Source organism: Spea bombifrons, chromosome 1 (genome assembly GCF_027358695.1).
Source record: "Spea bombifrons isolate aSpeBom1 chromosome 1, aSpeBom1.2.pri, whole genome shotgun sequence".
Classification (NCBI taxonomy): Eukaryota; Metazoa; Chordata; class Amphibia; order Anura; family Pelobatidae; genus Spea; species Spea bombifrons.
This window is the reverse complement of record NC_071087.1, coordinates 160,474,987-160,496,320: the sequence shown is the minus strand read 5'-3', so window position 1 is coordinate 160,496,320 and position 21,334 is coordinate 160,474,987. Positions and strand designations below refer to the sequence as shown.

General features: G+C 38.2%; 1 protein-coding gene across 1 annotated transcript in view; it reads left to right on the top strand.

Annotated features, from left to right (window-relative positions):
* The window catches only part of SETBP1 (SET binding protein 1), an 89,476-nt gene extending 76,821 nt beyond the window's left edge, over positions 1 to 12,655 (top strand). Inside the window, exons 4-5 of the mRNA XM_053448267.1 lie at positions 10,290 to 10,427; positions 11,891 to 12,655. Of these exons, the coding sequence (XP_053304242.1) occupies positions 10,290 to 10,427; positions 11,891 to 12,384 (632 nt within the window). The 3' untranslated portion in view covers positions 12,385 to 12,655. The remainder of the gene's footprint in view (positions 1 to 10,289; positions 10,428 to 11,890) is intronic.
* Positions 12,656 to 21,334: the final 8,679 nt, after the last annotated feature.

Here is a 21,334-nt window from a genome sequence, read left to right as displayed (position 1 = left end):
GGCCATAGATCCCCTACAACACTTCTTATATTAATCCTAATGTTCTTGGCTTGGTTTATAATACTTATTGTTTGCTTTTATTAAAACCACTCTCATTGGCCAAGCAATAACTTTTTTTTTTAGTTAATATATTTATTCTTGGTTTGACTAAATAAGGTCAATATAGATTCTACCAACTAAATACATTGAGATCACAATACAAAAACAAATTGTTTGCAATAAGTGTGTAATCCCCATGACTAAGAAATCTAAAACTGAGACTCTAGAGTAGACTTTTTCTGGCGTATTTAGATCCAATTTATAGTTGGACGTGGAATGTATTACGGAACATCTTGTGTGGGTCGCGGTATTTTATTTTTTTTGTAGTGTAATTCCCTTGGGAAATGAGAAACATTATTTTATATGTGGGTAAGTCTGTGCTGGAACCATAGGTAGGCTAAGTGAGCAGTTATATTTTATTAGAATGTAATAAATTAAAAGTCTCTTTAAATGTTTAAACCTAACTCGATGAAAACAGTGAATCCCAACAGCTCATGGAAATAAAAAAAAAATAAAAATAAAAAATGTTGCCCACCCTTAATAGGAGACTTGGTTAATTTTTTGCCCTTGCTTCTTCATGGTCAGCTGATCACGGTATTCAAAATACAAGGCTGTGTCAGGGGTCACTGTTTGCAGCAGCAGTAAAGTGTTCTCTCCGTTGGAGAAACTAACCGTCAGTAATGTTGAGCACAAAATACCTACCCGATAATGGAAATTTCCAAAAAAAAGAGTAGAATATATCTATATTTAGAAAAAATTTATGAGTTGGTTTAAGTAGCCATGAAGAACATTGATCTAGCTTAGTCAGACCAAGGGACGGAAGGTAAAATGCCTTTTCCACCCAAAGTGCCCCATAAAATGTCCCCCCAGATAAGTGTTGCCTCATGGAAAGAGAAGTAAAAGAAACCTATCTGCCATTTTGTTTCTCCACAATGCTCCGTCACTTATAAGCTACATCAAAAGGTTTATTGAGATACCGGTGAAGCTTAGCAATAGAGTCCCGTCTTTCTTCCAAAGCCGCCCTCTATGTATTAAATCACAGCGGTCTGGCTTCGGACGACGACTCCCAGTCCCCGTTCAAACTAATAGACGGTCTTGGAGCCAGCGCAGAGCAGTTCAGAGGGAACAAATTAGGAGGCCCCCATTGAATAATACTGCATTTTTTTAAAACAGGACTAAGTTTGTGACATTTATACAAGAGTAGGATAAAATAATTTAAGGATTTAGGGAAGTTGGAGGAAACACATCTTAGTGGAACAGCACCTTAAAAGGGGTCTTTCTTAACACTATTGTAACCAAGCCAAATGTTTTTTTGCCAACTGGACTCGTTGGTTTGTATAGTGAATAACCCTTACCAACCCCACCCCACCCCATCCCCAAACACCCCATCCCCAAACACCCCATCCCCAAACACTGTCCTGTATTATCAATCAACATGCAAAAGTAAAATACGCAGACCGAAACACATTCTTTTCTTTTAAGAAAGATATTTTGTTTTATAAGCCTGCAAATTTGGAAAAAGAAAAAAAAAAAATTTTATTTTAAGGAATGCACTTTAACTTCCAGAGCACAAACAAGTTGCTAATTAGTGGTACATAGTGTTCCTTGTTTTTCCTGAGACTGTGTAAATGTCAGCCTTTATATTCTCTTGTTAGACTATTTATTTTCATTTTTTGTTTTACGGTCATATATTCTTTGAACTTTTATTTTTCTTTTTTTTTTTTTTTTTTTTTTTTTGCTGTTGTTGAACAGAGGCCCAAATCAAAGTTATTTCCCAATAGGCTTCGTGTTCTTATTTTTGAGATTTTTTTTAATTTTTTTTTTTTTTTATAGTTAAGCAACTTATCTCTCTTTATGTAGAAATATAAGAGCGTCACATATTCTAATATTTTTTTATTTTTTTTTTAGCACCAGTGTAAACCAAGCATCGTGGGGAAAAATCGGTGCCATAATCCCGTAACGTTTGTGTAATTTGGATCAGTTTATTGGAATGTTAGCATTTGAAGTCATTTACCCAAGAAATCTGTTTTTTTCTCTCATAAATATGGTCCGTAGAGTAATATACCATTAAACTATATCTTTCAATGACAGATTTTAAAATAAAAAGTAATGTCACGCATTTGGGCAGTCACCATGTCAATATCTGAGCATATTTGGTAAAGCTTCTACTTTAAGATCTAATCAAATTCTCCAATAAAGGTATTATCTTCGCAAAACTTGCTCATTTTACTTTTCACAGCTAACCCGCTACAGCTCTGTATGTCGCTATTTGGCACGGCTTCCGTAGAGCTTTTTCATTGACGCTCATTCCGCAACACAAATTTTTTAAGCGATCCATGCTGTCTGCTTGTTTTAATGTCATCCGATGAGATATTTACAGCGGTTTAACGCGATAAAAGAAAGATCTTTCAAACATCTGCAGCCCGAAAACCACACGCAACAAATTATAATTTGGTTTCTGCTGACGTCTTAAATGGGTCTAAAAACATTTTTACAACCCTTTTGGACTATGATTTAGATTTATTAGCGTAATAAAACATGTCGTTTCCATGATAAAAAATATATTACCGTAGAAACGAATTTCTAACTACAACCCCTCTTGGGTGGATTGGAAGAGGTCTTAAAATAATATACTCAAAAAATTGTCTTTTCAGTTGGTTTTTGGTGATTTGACCCGCCATGGCAGACCTACTGCTTTACCGTTACATGTTCAACAGCTCCAAAATATACAAGAAACATAAACAGACAATATCTTTTGTGGTTCTGCGACAAATCTCTTCTCTCCTCTCTTAAAACATCCGTTAAGTCTTGTATACTTAAATAAATTTTTTTTAGAGCAAGGAATCATATTGAAAAATACTACACGGCAAAATAAATGAAGAACAAAATATTTAAACTATAAAAAAAAAGTAATGTTTCAAATTGAAAATATTTTTATTTCAAATTGAAAATATTTTTTAATATATTACTTAAAAAAATTAAAATAATAAAATTATAAAAATATTTATATATATATATATATATATATATATATATATATAATATTGTGTAGATTTGTTACAGTTTATTAAGCAGATCTTGGAATGTTGTACAATTTTGATCAGGTGCAGCTGACCAAATCTTTGTCAAATCTGTATAAATATCTATCTTTTAATGAGTTAAAGTTAGAAGTGGCCTCTGTGAGGTATCTCTTAAAGTCAGAACGGTTGTGAAGATGGTCGCAGGAGGCACGGATGGGACATGAAGTGGGTTAAGCAAGATGGCACGCTGCACCTCCTTCCCATCCCTAAATTAAAAGATGGTTCTGATGTTTATGTTATGAAGACCCAACCTGTTGAGCTTCTGCTCCACAAAAATGGCTTGGCCAGCCCCGTATAAAGCATATTAGAATCAATGAGGGGTCTTGGAAGTCACTTTACTGATTTAACTACACATTATGCCCTTCTTGCAGGGAAATTTACCAAGGAAGGCAATGAATAGTGAATTTGAGACCACAGCTCTCCTGCCCACTCCTTTAGTGAATAAACCCCGCTCTATACTGTGTTATGATGTCACAGCTGGAGCAGAAGTATGTTCAATACCTGAACATGGAAAGCCGGAGGTTTTTGGGACATGGAGCCCCCCCCGCCTCCTATTTATTTTGAGGGGGTCTCTTATTACTGCTTACAAATCCCATGCTGCTTTGTCCTCCAGTTTATTTGACTGAGGAAGTTAGACCCATCAGGCGCTTCACCACCCCTAATGAACTTCCACGGAAATATGAAATTACCAATTAATTACCTTAATTATTAGCTGTTAAATGAGGACATAACAGCCGTGTCCTATCAATATCTCTGTAACATCTCTTCGCAGGCGCGCTGTGCCGTGACCTCCTTCAGCTATAAATGGATCAAACATGTTTGTTCAATTTGTCCCAATTTACCCGGAGGCTGTAAATGACTTTAAGTAAATATTAATACCTTGCAAAAACTCGTTATTCCTAAGCAGTGTTTGGAAGTGCGGTTCACATGTGAGCATTTACTAATAACGAAACTTATATATTGTTACTGTGCATTCTTTAAAGGGACAGTTTAATGTCCCAGACGTCCCCACTATAGACAAATGCATGGTAAAGTACGACACGGAAGAGGCGGCCTTCACCCTCCATCGTCCATCTGTTCTTGCCGTTGATTGGCTGCTTGAAGCAGTCAGTCGGTGGCAGGAAAGTGATCCCGCTGAAATCAACGGCAGCCCATTCCGCATTGGGGTCTGCACAGTGCCTTGCGCATCCGGCGTTCACAGAGCCAATGCTGTAAGAGAGGATATCCGATGCGGGAGATGTGTTCAGCTGAACGCGTCTCAGCTGAACACATCAAGGCTAAGGCTACTAAAACCATCCCCTTGTTGACACCGGCACCAAAGACTTTATAGAACGCTGTTGCTGTGAGCGGGCAACATTTATTTCATCAATATACCAACTTTTTCAGAAAAAGCTGTTTATATACCTCCTCTTCTCTGGCCACCCTTACAAAGGTGACCTTGGACCATTCAGCATTTTATTCTTTAACATTAAATGGGTTTGTTTAGTATTCTGTTTTTTGGGGGGTGATTAATAAACTTGCTTAAGATGCCCTAAGAGAATTGTACATGGCACTGATGTACATGCGCGCTCAGATACCCTTCACTGTTGGATGCCATTATACCACCACCAGGTGACTTACCAAGCGACATTTTATTTGCCATCTTTTTACAACCTTGTTGAACTTGACTGATCCTCGAAGAACCTATTTTGGGTCAACCATCTCAAGAGGTTTCTCACTGGGCAGAACCTCACGGTAGAAAGCGGAGTAGACTTTGTTTACGGGCTAAGATTCTAGGTTTCTTATTTGCGTTTCTCTTCTAAGAACATTGGCTGGTAATTTAAGTAAAATAACATTTCTTTGACATGTTACAATAATTTACTTTTTTTTTTTTTTTCCAAAACCACCGCTGCGGTTTCTGAAGCAGGAAACGTAAACACGGGCGGGCGGGCGGACGAGGCTCCGAGTCCGAGCTCCAACCGATCGTTTTTTTTTTTTTTTTCCTTTTAAATGTTAAAGTACAGAATTACATGATAACCGTGATACAGGAAATTCAGATTTTTTTTTCTTTCGTTTCTGACAAAGCTAAGTGGATGAGTTAGCTGGAAAGAATGTCTGGGCCGCAGATAAATCAGATTACGCGGTGATACCTTCTGAGCTCGTTGAGTGCCAGATGCAAGTATATGGAAGGTTCCAAGTTCTGTTTGTTGATTCTAGGATTGAATAAGCATAGTGTGCCATTTAACATTTGCCCTGGAAGGGGCATTTGACCACATTTCTACCTCCTAGCATTTCAAACGGCCAGCGATGGACAGTTTTGGTTAAATCGGTCTGACTTTCTGACTTATTGCACTCCTTATGCTCAGTAAAATAGGATATATACTCATTATTGTGCCTTTTAGGGCTGTAGAACCCTTTGACGCTCTAATACCCAGTAAACATTCTGAGCTCCTAAAAGAAGAGGGGCATAAGGGGCAGGAAAGGGGGAGCAGAGGGATTTGGGTCCCTTTAGAAGAACCGTCCCAGTGAAACAGAGGAACTTACAAAGCCAATTCCTGATGTTTCTATATGTATTATAACGACCTCTAGGGCTGTAGATACTCCCATACCCAACATTCTGAGCTTCCAGAAAAGAGGGACACCCAGGGAGAGAGCTTTTGGTCCCTTAGAAGGACTGTCCCAACTAAACTAAGACACTTGGGAGGCTTTTTCTGACCATGGACACATGGAAATGTATGTAACGGAACTGTGATAACATTGTTGCCATGAGGATGCCAGAAAAAAAATAACGTGGGTAGCATCGTGGACCAGGAACCATTTTTCTGGTTAACGTTATGGACACAATTAAACCCATTTTGAGACTGTTACAATTCGAGTTCATTCATGGCAGGTTTAAAGTGAGTTTGGAAGCGAGAAGTCCGTATAAACATCATTACTGAACTCACATTTAGTCTTCAGGTTTCTGAATGGATGTGCTGGCAGAAATTTGAGAGAAACTCTGCCCAAAAGAGGCTTTTAGTGAGTAGCTCGAGTTTTTCTCCAGGCCATTGGCATGGAAGCAAACTCCACTATTCCTTTCATTTTATGCCAGAGGAGGTTAGTTTTATTTTTTTATTTTTTTTCCAGAACCAGGTAGCATTCAATGCCAAGTCCTCTCGGTAACGCAGGTAAAGAGGAGGTCACGCCGGTTGACTTGTTCATTCAATGCTCTGCGTCGGAGCTCAAAAAGTGAGCGCTCTCCCGAAGAAGACATTTTTTTTGACAGATGATCCATTAACGAGAAACATTAACGAAAAAAAAAAAGTTGATTATCGAAGAGTTTTGTTTTGCGATCCCTTGGATTTTCAGATATGTTTATTTTGGTTTCTGTGCTAGAGCGTATGATAATGCGTTCCGTATTTTTTTCTGCTGGAAAGTACTTTTTTTGTGGTGGAAAGGTATTTTGCTCCTGGTAATTTTCCATCGAGAAACTCATTTCAGCTTCGCGGGCACCGAGCCATTATTTTGGTGTGCCAGGGGGGAATAGCGCCTGCCAGGCTCTTACCAACTCGACGAGTATATGTTTGTTTATTTGGGTGCCGTCTATAAAATGGGCCGGATTAATCTTAAAAAAAAAATAAATAAATAAAATAAAATTCATAACTTATTTAGTATTTACATTGTTAACGGTTTTAAATAGATTAAAGGGGAACTCCCCGCACATTGTTTTCAGATTAAAAATAAGCTGCCTATTAACCATTTGTATGAGTTCTCGCTCTGTTAGCTGACCCCCCAATCTACTAAACGATTAGATTGAGCAGAACTTGGGTAACTACGTTGTGACTCCAGCACCAATGTAGGTCTTGGGCGGCAAGTCCGGCGAGGGTGACAGCCCACCTGCCCCTTTGCCAGGGGCAGATTGGACTCTTGAATGATGATTATTATTATTATTGCCTATTATTTTGTGAATATATGAGGGTGTTTGGACTCTTTCTTTTTTTTTTTGTTTTTTTTTTTTTTTTCTTTTGCATTTTTTATTTATAATATGGTCTTTGTTGACCTCTGCGTAGATTTGTTCTCCATCACACCCTCCTCGTGTGCATTACTTTGAGAATTGTTTACTCCTTCTGCTCTTTCCTCTGAGGGATATGATTCACACATTTTCAGATTTATTTGAACAAAAAGCAATAAATACACTGCTTCAATTTTCACAGCTGGATCGCTGCCAGCGTTTTTAATGAACCTGGCCTGCATTATTGAAGTGGTTCTCCAAAGCTCCAGGCTCTGTTAGATTATACACACACACATCCACACACACACACATCCACACACTCTCCCCGTTTCCCCCACCCCACTCAACCTCCTCGCGTTCCCCATGGACTCAATGAGTCACACGCGGCTGCAGTTTTCGAAAACTTGGCTCTGGATAAAATTAGGAAGGGCTTTTTTTTTTTTATTATTCAAGGAAAGGAAGGGGCCCGTTCTGTATTCCATCACGACTGCCAGAATACACCATCGTTCTGTCTGGCTGCTAAACAGACTGGCCATGTTTATATAAGATCTTTTTTTTTTTCCTATGCAGAGCAATTATTTGACCCACACAGCGATTTTGTTTGAAAGCATTAACTAGATTGCAAAATCCCCCGCCCCTCCCCCCTCCCCCGGGGACCATGGATTTTTCAGGGGGTTTTAATGCATTTATCATTGTTTACTGAGAAAACAACCATTTCTGACGATGTGCATAATTCACCGTGAACCTTTTATTTTATTTAATTTTTTTTTCTCCGAGCCCATTCTAGATATTTATTCGGTACGCAAAGAGCAAGTCGAATCTATTAGTTTTAAAGCAAAAAGCCGAGTGAAACACGTTTTTTTTCCAGTACATTAAAAAGAAAAATAAGACTTCCAAAACATGAACGTATAAAAAAAACAAAAAAATAAAACATTAGTTCTCGGACCTATTCCCAGCGGCTTTATGTAGGCAACTAAATGAATGGGTGTCTGTTAGGTCCAAGTACTTTTTGGATTAAATTGGAAATAAATAGAAAGCATTGAATGTGTCCATTTCTTTAGGAGGGGGGGGCTTTTATTTTTTTTTTATTTTTTTATTTTTTTTTTTACAGACTGTAGGGTGAAGTCATGGGTTTAAACATTGGGGAAGAACCTTATTTGCCCATATAATAACCAATTTAAAGTCCTAATTTATTTATGGAAAACAAACAATAAAAATTTACTGACTTGACAAGCTGTACAGCATTTCCTGCCAGGGCACTCAAGAGGGTAAAAACACCCATCTTGATTTTTGATAACACCCTAGGGACACCTGCAAAGGATCATCTCAGCCCTGCATGACGCCCTCGTAGCCAACCGCCAACGACGCATCCATGCTAAAGGGAAATGACCTTGCCAGCTCTCTTACCGTATAATTTAAATAACTTTTTATACATTAAACAATCTTGTAGTCTCTGCCAGAGATTATTTTTTGGGGCGTAGAGAATAAAAATGGATATTTTTTATTTATTTATTTTTTTCTTGTTCCCCGGAAAGAGCCGTTTCTTAACTGATGTCATTTTAATAGGAGTTCTGTAACATTAGAAGAGATTAATTATTACACATACAGAACTCTTGTCTTCATTAGCTCAGAGACTGTAGTCAAATTCTATAGAAATATAGAATCTGTCGGCAGATCGGCCCCATTCAGCCCCCGTCTAGTCCGCCCGTTTTTCCCCGCTGTAAAGACTCAAACCTTAATCAGTCCTTGGCCTCGCCTTTGATTTATATTCTCTAATCCGTTTGATTTTAAGTAGTGGCTTCTTGCGTTATCTAGGGCTCGTCTCGGCTTTATTGGTATTAGGTAGGAGGACAAGTAAATCAGTTGTATGAAACATGCCTCTGGACATCGAGAAATTGATCATTCTCCGGCAATGAGCGCTGTGGGTTTATTAACTGAGACTTTATCACGATCGGCTCCGTTCATCTAATTCCCGGGAGACTTTAAAGCCCGCATCAGCGCTCGTCCTAAACGGACGGCTCGAGAAATAGATGAGGGATCTATGTAATGATGTGCTAAGATTTTCAGGTTTAAGGTAAATCTTGCCTCCAGGAAGAGAAAAAAAGGGCCATTTTCCTTGTAACTTGAGTTACAGGACATTTGTTTCACTTTCTTATTTAAATGCAGAATATATATATATATATAATCTCGCAACATCCGGGGACAACTGGGTCTTGTGACGAAAGCTGTCCTCCTACCCACCCATACTACTATATTATTTGCAACAGTGTATATATAAGTGCTTTACTGAGGTTTTCTCTATTGGGGGAGTGAAGTATAACTTATGATATAATACATATAACGGTGATGTCATTGTTTTCTGATGGATATTGGTAAAACATAGAAACATGTTGGCAGATCGGCCCCATTCGGCCCCATCTTGTCGTCCATTACTCCTGCTGTAAAGACTCAAGCCTTGATCCGTCCTCGTCTTGGTTTGGGATAGCCAACCTGTACCAATTCTGCTGGGAGGCTATTCCGTTTATCTACCACCCTCTGGGTATTTACTATAAGCCATAAGATGCACCATTCAGCGCTCAAAGGGTTCGAGGCAGAGGCTGCTAACCCATCCTGTAACGCGGAAGCTTTGCTGCACCGTGATTAACGGCGTTTCTTGACTCTTTCATCTGGGGCCTGCGAGATTAATGGGGATGGAATGAATCATCTGGGCTCTCTGCATCATTCATAACATCTTGTCTGTTCCCGAAAGTGCCTGAGATACTGATAGATGACGCGCCTCGTCAGCCGTTACTAGTCAAACAACCTGCACGTCTTTTAGAAGGATGTATGCGTCTTTTTTTTTTTTTTTTTTGTCTTCCTAGACATTGTATTATTCACGTTGTCATGAGTTGTTGTTTTTTTTTTTGTTTGTTTTGAGTTTTTTTGATCCTGTCAGAAACCTTTTTTTTTTTTTTGTTTGTCCCTTCTGCATGTTCATAATCTGTATATAATTTGGAAAAAAATGTTTGATACACTGGGTTACCAAATGCATATTGCATATTGGAGTCTGTTTTGCATGGACACCGATGCATTTTACTACATGCTAATAGGCACACTTCCTGCACATGTGATAAAGCTTTCTTATTGAAATCAGCGAGAGTAGCGACAGTGATTGCATTTCGTAATGTTATAATTAAAACATTGGGTTTTTTTTTCTTCAGGTTTAACAAATCTCCATCTTATCAACAATAAAAATGAAAGTGCTTCTTCCAACAATGTGACTAAAAGGAAGCCTGCGGCGGAATCGTTAGCTGTGCCTTCGAGTCAGTTGTTAAGCTTCTCGTCAACGACAGACTTGGGTGAGTACCTGAGAGACCGGGGACGACCTCCCAGATTTCATACTCGCCGGGTTCTCTGCCGCTTGCGAGAACGGGGACAGCTTGTTACACGGTAGCAGCTACTTCATGCGCTCGATTTCAATGAGAGCAGTTTCCTGCCTGCTGATTGGCTGCTTCAAGCAGCCAATCGGTGGTAAAAGTAGTCAGACCACAGGGGAGGAGGGCAGCTGCAGAGCTGCAGCTTCTACTCAGTAAATTGCTTTCTTTTTTCTCTCTTTTTTTCCACCCTGATTTAGAAGAATGTATATTAAACTACTTAGAGTTAGGTCAATGTCTTTCCTTGTCTTTTTATTGCCATTTGTCTTGCGATGTCCTTTTTTTTTTTTTTTTTTTAAGGAGATCAGAATTTAACTAATAGTATAGAGTATTAATTGAAACGTTTGTTAATCCGTGGTCTGAAAATTGGGGGGGCATCTAAAAAGGAACTGTGGGATACCAGTGAATACTATATATATATATATATATATATATATATATATATATATATATATGTATATATATATATATATATGTGTATATATATATATATATGTATATATATATATATATATGTATATATATATATATATATGTATATATATATATATATATGTATATATATATATATGTATATATATATATATGTATATATATATATATGTATATATATATATATGTATATATATGTATATATATATATATATATATATATATATGTATATATATATGTATATATATATTTTATTTTGTTTGTTTTTTATTTTATATATATATGTTTTATGTATGTATCTGAAGCACAGCTGCTCACAAGAAAACTTTTTTAATGGCTTGAGGCAAAGCCAAACTAATAGAATATATAACCAATTTTAAGTAATTAAAGCCAAACTTTGCAATGAAAATAACTTCATTCCTATCTCCTCTGCCGCGCACGCGGGACAGATGTAGGTGGTTTTAGTTTGCATATGGAAAATGCATTTTGTATTATAATTAATGAGAATCAGACTTGGGGAGCCAGTCATCCAAAGACATATTTTCACGGGAACAGATGTGTCTCCCTCTTTAATTTGCCAACATCAGAAGCGTTTTTATATATTTCATTACTAAGGGGTAGTGCTGCAGATCGGCAGGAAAGACGGTCTCGTAATGCTGACTCTTGGGCTGGTTTTAATTAATTATTGCTTTTTTTCCAAAAAAAAAAAAAAAGGTTTTGTGTAATTAAAGCGAAATAGAGCAAAATATCCAAAGGAAAAAACAACAATAAACACCAAAACCCATGTTTTTTACTATCTTTAAAAAAAATTTGCCATTGGGGGGGTTTTGGGGGGGGGGGTTGCGCGCATTCTCCCATTCCCAATACATTTGCGTGATTTGAAGTGATTTTATGAATATATGCACTAAAATTCTCTTTTTTTTTAAATTTTATTTTATTTTATTTTATTGAACAGCCAATGCCTCGCACCGCAAAAGATTCAAACACTGCGAGATGGAAGCGATCCAGTGTGACGTGCGGAAAATGTGCAACTTCAATAAGATTCTGTCCACCAAAAAAAACATGGACCACGTCAACAAAATCCTGAAGGCCAAAAGGTTGCAAAGACAGTCGAAGACGGGCAATAACTTTGTAAAGAAGAAGAGAGGACGGCCAAGGAAGCAGCCACTCGTGTTCGAGGAGGACTCTAGAGATCAAATGCCGGTTCTGGAGAAATGCGTGGACCTGCCTTGCAAACGAGGTCAAAAGTCTTCTTTCCATCCTCTAGAGTTGCACGTCAACCGCCATGACGCTGTCATGGATACCATTGAAGCCGTGATACACATGGCAAGAGAAAACCAATCTTCTCGTGCGCCGAGGAACGGAAAGAGAAAGGCCGTTGCCGAGGAAGAGGTGAAGATAAAAAGGCATCGGAAGGCGAGAAGAGGGGAGTCGGACAACAGTCCGTAAGCATCCCAACAGAATTAAAAAAAAAATGGCGTCAAACAACATATCGCGCCTGGCAACGGGCGTAAAAAGGGTACTTGATACCATAATAACGGCTGCAGTAACAGACTTATTTTTTGGTTTTTTTTTCCCTTTTACTAGAACGACCAGTAGCAACCTATTAATATGGTTGGTATGGTTCTCTTGGCACTAGACTTCAACTCATGAACTTTTATCTTTTGGTATACCGTGTGCAACTGCAATCATATGCAGAACTCTTAACGTTTGCTTCCAAGGGGGGAAAAAAAAAATAATAATAATGCATTTAGTGCATTTCAAGACCCAGTGGATGTAATAAAAATAGCTGAATGTTGTAATCAGGTTAATTCCACCTCTAGACAAACACATTTCTGGAACTGTGATGGGCCATCATTATCTTGGTTGCAACCCTATACCTTTTATTATATATATATAATATTATTTATATATATAATATTTCACGATGGGGGATACTGGGTGGGGAGGGATTTATCGGGTCTCCCTGTAGCCTTTTTCACAGGGGATACTGGGTGGGGAGGGATTTATCGGGGCTCCCTGTAGCCTTTTTCACAAAATATTTTTACTGTATTCCCCCCAGGAGAATACAAGCATTTTAAACATAGCCCAAAATTCTAGGAAAATATCATGATTTGACTCTTTCTTTCATTTTTTAGACAAACCAGCTGTAGGGTTTATTTTATTATTATCCATTTCTTTTTGTTCATTTTATGGACAAAATATACATAATAATAATAATTAAAAAAAACTGTCCATATTTCAGATTATTACCAAAACAAAAAAAAAATCTAAAATTAGCTTGGTCAAAAAAAGGTTAAAAATCACGTCTCGATATCCATGTTATATCTTTCCAATGTGGAAAATTATTTCTTGGCGACTGGCTGATAATAATACAAGTAAGTGTTCTTATCTTAAAAACATGATCAAAGGGTTTCACCACTGCAATTGTTTTAATCCACGTCGGAGAACGCATTCCAAGTCGTGGTTGCCTTAATTAAGTGATTTTTTTTTTTTTTGTACATAATGTAAAGTATAAAATTATCAGTCTGTACGAATGCAAACTGTCCGTGACTAATAGTCCTTTTGTTCAGTCAAGTTAGCCATTGGTTTAGCGTCTGCAAAAGTGTTTGAGTTCTAGCGGCCTGTACTCATAGCCCTGAAAAGTCAAGGACGTTGAGTGGACTTTGGTAAATACCCGTGTACGGAAAGCAGTATTTCCGGGTTATCGTCTGTCCCATCCCCCCAAGATGTGTTGTCTTTATCTAATGATTTATGGGTAAGATATGTCACTAGTATCCCATTAAAATACCCCTTCCAAAGATTATGGGATCACAAGAACCAGTGGTTTCGGATCAAGGAGCTTTGGACACATTTAATATCACCATATGCGCTAATGACTCCAGCTAGCAGCTACCGTTCATTATCGAATGTGACATTATACAGTGATGGTTTTTAGCGAATATCTATCAAAGGGAAGCATTTTAAGCACCAAACACGCACTTAACGTTCTCGGAGACCGACAGAACATTTACATTTCTAAGACATATATTAATATATATTAGCCCGAAGCCCTTTAAAAAAAAAAAAATAAAAAAAAAATAAAAAATGTCAAACCAATCCCTTATAGTTTCTGGTACAGAAATTAGAGTTGTCTAATGTATTTTTAAAACGAAAAACCTTTTTTGAAATGGGGTTTTAAATATTCTACTTTAAGATATGAGAGGCTGGGGGTGGGAATGGGGGCATCTATCAAATCAGTGCTTCTGTTTTGCACTAAAGCCAAAAAAGCTGCCAGATTTATATTTTAAAATTGTAATATTTTACTGCAGCTGCAGGATTGGAGATTTTAGTGTTAGTGGATTTTTATTTTGTCTATTTTGTCCAATGGATTCTCTAAATCTCTCCATTTCATGTCTTTATATAATGCAGATAACTGGTATCCTTCAGATTAGAGCGCTATGTTTTATTGGGCCATTGTGTGTATCACTATAACGCTAGGGACTGATTCACATTTTGGACGTAAATCTAACAGAATTTTGTTCTTCATTCCTTAAAATAAAAAAAATAAAAAAAAAAGTGAAACGCGTAGGAACTCGGTTCCCCCAACTTTTAATATTTACGCTGCAGCTGCTTTATTTAAAAATCCAGCCCTCTAGACCAAGGTACTGTGTTCCGCTAATTAATTCAAGAAATGGTTTGTTGTGAATAAAACCCGATGGGTCTCAAAAAAAAAAAAAAAAAAGTCAGTTTCCTAACATAGATCACGGAAAGCGTATGAAACTCAGGGCAACAACAACAATACCAGAACCTGCGAATCGATTTCATTTTATCCCTGTGTGTACTACAGGACCCCATACGATAGTAACTATTTCTTTTATTCATTTAGAAGTTATGACAAAGCAATTTAAAAAAAAAAAACAAAAAAACTATTTTTTTTTTTTTTTTTTTTGATTGCTATACTGGAAATTCATTAGAAGGTACCAAATTATTTTTTATTTAACTGTAAATAAGCATGCGGATGATTCAACATATGTTCAAAACAGTGTTATCGCATTTAGGAAACGCTTAAAAGGGGAGGTCTTTGGACAGGTTTGTGGATATCGGCGGGTCGCTGGCTAAACTTAATTTGCATTCAAGAAAAATGATGTTTTCAGTCTCGAGGGTAAAAAAAAGTGCACTTGTTAAACATATTTAATCTGCTTTTAGGGTAGTTAAAGGTCCTGTAACCCTTTCAGGGCCTGTGGGCGCCATACTAGAACGAAATCGGTAATTAGCACAGGGTAGAGTACTTCCCCGATTGCTCTGCCACTCAAATTAATAAAAATAAATAAATATATATATAATGTATAAAACAGGTCAATTTGTTCCCCCGTGACCTGAACACCTTAGTATTTCAGTAAGTTTATGCAGATGTGTCCTTCAAGAAGTCTTTTTTTTTTTTTTTTTTTTTCAATTTTTTTTTTTCAATTTTTTTTTTATTTGTTTTATTTTGTTGTTATTATTACGAAACCTGCCTCCCCAACATGTATTTTACCCTATAACTATCCGTTAACGGTTGCCTGGTGGCACATCCAAGAAAAACCCTCCCTATTCAATTAGAAGCACATTTTATTCAACGAAACCATTTAATGCATCATTTCTGCCTACTTTATACACTACAAAGACAGCAAAAAAAATAAAATAAAATAAAAAATAGTGTAAATAAAAAAAAAAAAAAAAAAAATCAGAAGACCTGCCAATTGGTGAACATGGGAGAGCAGTTTGACCCATGTTTTTTTTTTTTTTTTTTCGCCTTTTTTTTTTCATTTCTAAGCTATTTCTTAAGTGATGCACATGAAATGTTATATATGTACATATTTCAAAGAATGGGGCACAATATTGTTTTACAAGTCGTGCTGGCTAATTTTTAGTTTGTATTCATAAGTGGTTTTTAAAAGCCTTTTTTTAAAGTGTATTTGCATGTTCTATCTTGATTGTATGTAAACATATTTTAGAGCAAAAAAAAAAAAATGTATTTGTATTTTATTGAACATAGAGGCAAGAAAAAAAAAACAAACAAAAAACTTGTACATTGTTTGAAATGTTCTTTTTGTAACAGTTTTTATTCATGAAGCATTTTTGTACATTGAAAAATGGATATGGAATTGCAGTTATATGATGCGTAGATACATCAGGCATGCTTTAATGTCATGCACCTTCATGATTCTAGATGTTGGTTTTTTTGAAACTTTTTTTTTTTTCTAAACGAAAGCTCAGTTTTTTTTTTCCGCTACCAAATCAGGTTAGCAGTATAGAGCACTTACCTACAAAAAAAAAATAATAAAAAAAAAGTAATCCGATTCATATGTTATTCTTTGTGTGAAATTAAATGAATTCAATTCATATTCTCTGGTGTTGTGATTTTTTTTTTATTTATTATTTATTTTTTAGTATTTTTTTTTGGGGAGCAGAGGTTTTTATACGATCTCATGACCCAATAAGGCGAATGGTTACGACAACATATTACAGGGGAGATCTCACGATTTCGGTTCTCGGTGTTACAAGAAAAAACATGTATCAAGGTTTGCGGATCAAGATAAGAAACAGATCACATATTTTTGGGTGATTTCTCGGTAAAAAAGTCAATTCAATCAACGCCGTAAATTTTGGTGCGCGTTTTATATTAATTTGTTGAATTTCACAGATTTAACACAAAAAAAAAAATAGAAAATGTGGTATTTGCCAAAGTTTGATCAGCTGATTTAATTTTTTGAAAATGGATATTTTTGAAAAAAAAAAAAATTTATTCTAAATTTTTAAAACTTATACTAAACTTTTTTAGAATCGGTTCAATCATTTAAAAACATTAATGACCCCTGATAAATTATTAGAAACAATACATTTCCCCCGTTTGCTTGAAGCGAGCACAAAGTACCGATATTCTTATATACCGGTAAACGTTGTCTCGCGACTTTAGTTCTCCCGTCAGTAGAATTTGGCAGGGGTTTTATTTGAGAATTAGTAATGAGTTTCTCTAGTGAATATTTAACTACGTTTTGATCACGCCGTCGGAGCTGTCTTCCCAAACATGAAATATTACGCACTTGACAAATATTATTACCGGTATTTGTGTGTTAGAAACAAAAGACGCATCTGTAAATTTCAGTTATGAGCAGAATATTTAAAACGCGTTTTGCAGACTTATTTATACTGGGCGTTTATAGATTATTTATCTGATCCTGCTCTGTGCTTCTAAGGTTAAATGGCAACTACCAAAGAAAAATGGTCTCTTATATATGCTGGCCGCTGATAGGGAGTGTGTGTATACAGAATTCATCTGTGGGGTACCTGAGGATGCCCCAGGTAGGTTACCCGGAGCTCACCTGTTTCTGGGGGCGTGGCTTTGTGAAGGGGCAGGGCTAGCTATCTGTAGAGGTGAATCTGGTCATGTTTGAGCCGGAGCTAACCACAGCCAGCGTTTAATGGGCAGGGAGTAGGAGGGGATGTGGGTGGGGAGTGGGCGTGGCCAAACACACAGAGAAGAGGGAAGGGCCCCGGAGACTGTAAGTCAAACTCAGAAAATTCCCGGGTGTTATCAGCATAGAACAGCAATTTAGCCCATCGAGTCGCCCCACTTTTCTAGCTTTTGAAGGACTACACGCCTTGTCTTATGTTCAGGATATCCTTCTCCCTACTCCGTGCAGCCTTAAAGGTGCTGTTCCACTTAGAACATTAATCGTTCTCTGTAGCACGTTAAAAATAGTGTTTACTGCGTTGAAATTTCTGTGGAGAGCGGACTTCATTAGAATTGCCATAAAGAGTCAGCTCAATGTGGGATTTGGGGGAAATCACCAAAAATATCACACGACTGACAATAATGGTGGCCTCCAGGTGTGCACATAACGCCTTAACTGTTTTAAAGTATACCTCTTCTTCCGAAAGGCTGTTCCACTTTTCCACCGCCATATTAGTGATGAAATACCTCCTTATATCAGATCTAAACCTCTGGCTTTGTAAAAGCGTGGCCTCTTGCCCTTCCTTTTCTTCTCGTTTAAATATACTTTACTCTTGTACTTTGTTTAACCCCTTGACATTTCACCTTGTCTGTTCTCCAAGCTATACACGTATATATTTGTGTGGACCGCATTAATTGAGGGTCAGTGCCCTTTCTAAACAACTTCCTTCCTCCCTTCAGAAAGGGCAGACGAGTTCAGCGACCACGGCTCAACCGCCAGCCTCTAATTTCCTCGGCCACATTTGGTTCCTTTTTCAGCCACCAATAAGTAAGATGAGTCTGTCCTGCAGTTAGAGTTTAACTTCCCCTCCCCCATTTTAATTCTCGTTTCCAGAAACTTCTCCACCAAAAATATGGCCTCCCTCCTTCCCACATGGACTTTAGCTACAAATAATGGAAAACAAAAACGCTTTAGGGTTGGCGGGCATCTCTATTTGCCATGTTCTTCCAATCATTATTGATTGTTAGAGGTTATACATTTTAACTCATAGAATAGGCCGGAGTTTCTTTGTTATAGCGCCCCTCCGCCATGTTACACTATGTCCAAGGGGCGTGTCACAGGAAACCATCAGCAGGAAGTGCACCCTGCTTGTTGCTAGGGGGCGTGCCAAGGATGCACCTAGTGACAGCTTCCCTTGCTTCCTTCGGTGGTCTTGCTGACGTTGCGTGCCGGGGTTGCCCCAGACGCCAAAAATGTAATGTGGTAGGAGGGGAAGTGGGCGCTGAGTGGGACGTCTCACTCTCAACGCCTCTCCCTCGACATCGACAGTGATTAACACACAGTGATATACTTACACAGACATACACGCAAACACATGCACACACACACTAACATACTTACATACACACGGTAATACACTTACACAGCACGATCAGTGCTCTGGGACTGAGGTAGTGAGGCTCTCCGGCCCAGCGGTATGCACGGCCCGGGGTGGGGGGAGTGTTTGGTCGCCTGAAGTCGGGGGTCCCCTCAGACAAGACCCCCTCAGTTTTTCAGGGAACAATATGCCCTTAGTAAAGAAGATGTAGAAGACATTCCTCGAAGTGACGTCTTTGTCTACATTCGCTCTTTATAGCGTCAGATATTTGTTATTCTTTAAAGCTCTGGGGGGATTTTCACTCGATAATAATATTTACATTAACTTTAAATAAGAAATATTTTCACACAAACCCACTTATGAAGTCATCGTACCTTTAGCCTTAATGTTTTATTAGCCTATTGTTTGTAATTGGTATGTATGATTTATTAAAACCTGTCTTTAAAGGGAATTTGTCACAAAAAAAATTTACTTCTATAAATGTGTCTGAGTCTATATGGGCCGATTAGACGGGCTGAATGGGTCTGATCTGCCGGCAGGTTCTATGACAGGTCGTTCTTGGTACTCTACTTACTCTTCTGGGTGGAGGGTGCACTCACTGGTGCTGGGTGTCCTTGAGTAGGAGGAGGTTTATTGAGCTGTTTGATAGGATGGTCTTTCCGAGTTTCCCCCAGGATGAACTCCTTAATATATAGTTATAAAGCCCCTGCCCAACCAAAACGTAAAGTGGCCGAGTAGCCTCCTGCTAACCCCTTAGTAGACAAGAGCTCTATGAGGTTTATCTATCTATCTATCTATCTATCTATCTATCTATCTATCTATCTATCTATCTATCTATATATATATATATATATATTTGATGTTATTCCATATTGGGTGTATCGGAGTTTATAGAATGACATTTAAAGATGATGAAGCAGAGATTTGCTTTCCTATCACATGTTAATTATTTCGTTATTTCATGAATACATCTCTAGCTGTTCTGAGTTCACCTGATTTCTCGGTTGCATTGCTGATGTGATAATTGGCATCTGTTAATTAGATAACACCTTTGCCCTGTTTCTTTACCACCGAGCCGAACGACCATTCACATCGAAGTTCCTTTTGCAAGAACTAATTACTTGGTGCATCAGAATACATAGTGGATCCTGTAAACGATGCTTCGGCCCACCATAGCCCACCGTCTGGTCACTCGTTTCTCCTGCTGTAAAGACTCAAACCTTAATCAGTCGTTGGTCTCGTCTTAGATTCGGGAGCCGTATGTCTATCCCATGCATGTTTAATACCCTCACTGTATTAGCCTCTACCACTTCTGCTGGAAGGCTGTTCCACTTATCCACTGATCTATCACAGGGCATCTTGATCTATCCACTCCCCAGCATTTATTCTGCCCGCTCTTAGCCTCATTCACTGTAGAAACTGGCTCCACTATGCATATGGGGGTCCCCACATGTGAAAATGTAAAGTGCCCAAGCAGCTATCATATACATTAATGCATATGAAGACTGGCGGGTCCCTTTAAATATCCCAGCCTTACTGGGCAGAGTGTGCATATAGGTTTCCCATTTCTCTTGACCTTAATGAGTTAATTATTGCCAAGTTTATATATATATATATATAAAAAAAAATTATATTATAATTATCACCCCCCCCCCAGCCTGGCTTACCGGACTGCACTCAAAGGCTTTAAATTCCTGCTATGATGATGTCAAATGTGCGTATTTATGTTTCAGATGTATTTTCTTAGTTTATGGGGCTATCACACGGCAACGAGAACGGCAGAATGTGACCTGGCACTCAGCCCCTGAAACCAGCACCCCCCCTCCCCCCCCCCCCAAAAAAAGGGCAATTATTATGGCAATTTCTATTCGGGAGCAGCGAGCAATTTCCTTCGTGACAAATGATTGCTCCGTACCTTTTAAGAGCGAATAGATTTGTCTGGGCTTCCGTTTAATGAAACTTAGCGTTCTGCGGTAATGGGTAAAAAAAAAAAAAAAATACATAGAAGGTTTATAATTGCACGCTAATGTGTCACCTCGCAGACGGAGCTTCAAAGGGAACTGTCACTTCCACGATATCCATAGCCGCCGAATGGGCCCTCTGCTGCTAAGAGCCTCGCTGCGTATTCTGCATGGAAAAGACAGTAATGATACATTAGGGCTCGCAAGAGTTCATAAAGAAATACAAAGCTTACCAGGTAAAAAAAAAAAAAAAAAAGCTCTAATTGATTATTACCCCACGGAGGTAAAATACCTGCAGCTGCACCAGGGCCAATTGAAGGCTTTATTTTGTGCCGGCAGTACGACGTTATAATGTTCACGTCGCTCGTTAAAGCAAAAAAACATGGATATATTTCCCACTGTCCCCGCATTCACACACGCTTACACCGGGTTTCTTTCACTCCAGCTTGATGGGTCGTTTGTAGCAGACTAGTGTGCCACGGGAAGGTGGCAGCAGGTCACTGAGAAGAGGCATTGGTGGATTTCACAATGTATTACCCCTGTAACCCCTTGAGACCAACACTGAGACCACTCAGGGTCAGTTCTGTAGCTGGCAGATATAAAGGGACACCCCATGTCGTTGTATGTACCTTAATGTGCAGTCA